Source organism: Nicotiana attenuata, chromosome 11, assembly GCF_001879085.1.
Source record: "Nicotiana attenuata strain UT chromosome 11, NIATTr2, whole genome shotgun sequence".
NCBI classification, from domain to species: Eukaryota; Viridiplantae; Streptophyta; class Magnoliopsida; order Solanales; family Solanaceae; genus Nicotiana; species Nicotiana attenuata.
Window position 1 is genome coordinate 18,266,288 of NC_031999.1, and position 2,621 is coordinate 18,268,908.

Here is a 2,621-nt window from a genome sequence, read left to right on the forward strand (position 1 = left end):
GCCTACTAAGTCGTAAATGGTGATGATAATAATGATCACAAGCGCAAATAACAGACTAAAGACTTGTTCCATTTCAGTGATATTATTTGGTCTCTCAAACAATAAAGTCAATACGAATGACTTGACTTCGATTACCACCATACCTATAAGTCTAGTCGAACATCCTGATTAGTGTCACCTTTTTACTATATAAATACCATTGAGTAACCGGCCCCTATATTAATGTTTCTCTCTAAGCTAACTCATTCCCGAGAAGAATATTAAGAAGAAGAAAAAGATCATATTTTTAAATAAAAAAAAAAACTATGGAAGTGGAAAACTTGAGTAGTACTATAGTTAGATTTAGTAATTACACAGAAGAAGAGGAGGACGTTATACTTCCAGGGTTCAGATTCCATCCAACAGATGAAGAACTTGTAGGGTTTTATCTTCGGAGGAAAGTTGAGAAAAGGCCCATCACCATTGAACTCATCAAACAGATTGACATCTACAAATATGACCCTTGGGATCTTCCCAGTATGTATCTACTTAAATCTCTCTACTAAGTATTACTATCATATTCTTACACTTTAGCCATATATACCTTCTTTTTCTATTCCTTTTCTGATCCTAGGCTAGCTTTATCTTATGAAATATATTAGCTTAATTGCTAGCCAGACATGTACTTCATATCTAGTAGTCTTTTTATGCAATTTCTATATAGAAGTTCAAGATTAATTTTATAGTATATATAGTACTCTTAAACCTTTGTTATTCCTATAGAAATTCAAGATTAATATTATTTGGAAACCCTTAAGATATAAAATTAATAGGGAAAAGTTAAAACAAAAGAAGTTAGAGATTCTGATATGTTTTGAATTTGGTGGACGTGCAGAGTCAAGCAACATGGGAGACAAGGAATGGTACTTCTTTTGCAAAAGAGGCAGAAAATATAGAAATAGTATTAGACCAAACAGGGTGACAGGTTCTGGATTCTGGAAGGCTACTGGTATTGACAGACCTATTTATTCTACTGTTGGAGAAGGTCGTCGTCATGAATGTATTGGGCTGAAGAAGTCATTGGTTTACTACCGTGGGAGTGCAGGAAAAGGCACCAAAACTGATTGGATGATGCACGAGTTTCGACTTCCTGCCGAAAATGATAAATCCACAAAACATATTGAAGCTAAAAGCATTGCTCAAGAAGCTGTAAGTAAATCTATATACACTAGTGATTGCTCTTCCTTTTTTGTTTTGGTCACTAAACATTATCAAGAGCAGACTCTCGTGGTATATATAATGGGATTCTAATTGGGTCTAAAAACCTAATGATTGTTCAAATACCACCAAGAAATTTTGTGGAAATAATGCAACTAATTTTGTGTCCGTTGGCGATTTCTAATAGCTACTATGTACTAGTTATCTTTGTGAAGTATATAGTCATCCCAAAACTTAAACTCTTAAAAAAAAGCATACTTCTAAATTAGGTAATTAATAATATAGGGTCTCAACGCGCCACCTTACATATTTCATATGATAAATTCTCATGGACCCAACATATGGTAATTTGTTTTTTCAATATCTTTGTCTGTTCTGGTACCGTGTTGAATTGTGTGACCATCTCATCTAAATATTTAAAAGTTGTTAGAGAAACGCCCTTTAATTATAATATGTCCCAACAGATGTTCTGATGAAAGTTTTGGTTTCATGGCGATTGCAGGAAGTTTGGACGCTCTGCAGAATCTTTAAGAGAAATGGGTCATACAGGAAGTGCCTGCCGGAATGGAGATCTGTAGCAGCAGCAAAGCGACACCCAATTGATACAAGTTCAAAAACATGCAGCGCCGATTCTTCAGATTATATAATTAGCTTTGGTGCTCCAGTTATGAGGCCGCACAATAATATCACTGAGACCAAACCCTTTAGCGGTCCTGTTCATGACATATCAAATAATAGCCAGCTGCTTATGGGTCAATTAAGTCCAGTGCGTCAAGCACCTCCAGTATCCCACACATTAGCTTCGGACATGAATGAGTTGTTAAAGCATGGAGATTGGGATGAGCTTAGATCTTTTTTAGATCTTGCCGTTGATCCGTTGTTCTGACTTTGTAAAGTAACATACGTATTTCACGCCATTTCGCATACTGAAATAACAGAAAACTTCAGCAAAATTTCTTTATCTTATGTGTATATTGTTAGAATTTTCCTTATACTTGTGTGAGCCCAATAGAGTTATATAAGCCCAAAATTAATTTTTAATCAAAGAGCATATCTCGTCCGACGTTCAACTGGTTACTTGATGGACTTATTAGATTAAGTCTTATTTTTTATAAATTAGTCCTCCCTCCATCCATTAAGGTTGCCAGTTGCCACCATATATTCCCTACACAACTAATTTATCACTAACAACTGTGGTAATATAAGGCTAGATCATGGAGGTTGAAACCGATTTACCGATTAACGCTTTCGCTTTGCAATAGTTGCTTCCGCATTGGGTATGTTTTCCTATAACATCATCTCTGTAAGATTGTCATATTCAAGATCTTGGCATGCGATAAGTTTATATTTACATGTGTTATCAGAGCATGTGATTTGAATTGATAATCTTCGTGAAAGAATATAATTTTAAGCACCATATATGT

At 35.1% G+C, this 2,621-nt stretch overlaps 1 protein-coding gene across 1 annotated transcript; it reads left to right on the forward strand.

Annotated features, from left to right (window-relative positions):
- On the forward strand, positions 241-2,216 carry LOC109234989 (transcription factor JUNGBRUNNEN 1). Its single transcript, XM_019401014.1, has 3 exons — positions 241-516; positions 875-1,188; positions 1,700-2,216. Exons 1-3 carry the CDS (start codon positions 306-308, stop codon positions 2,081-2,083), a joined length of 909 nt encoding a protein of 302 aa, XP_019256559.1. The 5' UTR covers positions 241-305; the 3' UTR covers positions 2,084-2,216.

What these genes read in the sequence shown, in the direction of transcription:
- LOC109234989 (XM_019401014.1), top strand. Translation starts at nt 306, where the DNA reads ATGGAAGTGGAAAACTTGAGTAGTACTATAGTTAGATTTAGTAATTAC. An exon ending in TGACCCTTGGGATCTTCCCA is followed by an intron (nt 517 to 874) that starts GTATGTATCTAC and finishes GTGGACGTGCAG; the next exon opens with AGTCAAGCAACATGGGAGAC. An exon ending in AAAGCATTGCTCAAGAAGCT is followed by an intron (nt 1,189 to 1,699) that starts GTAAGTAAATCT and finishes TGGCGATTGCAG; the next exon opens with GAAGTTTGGACGCTCTGCAG.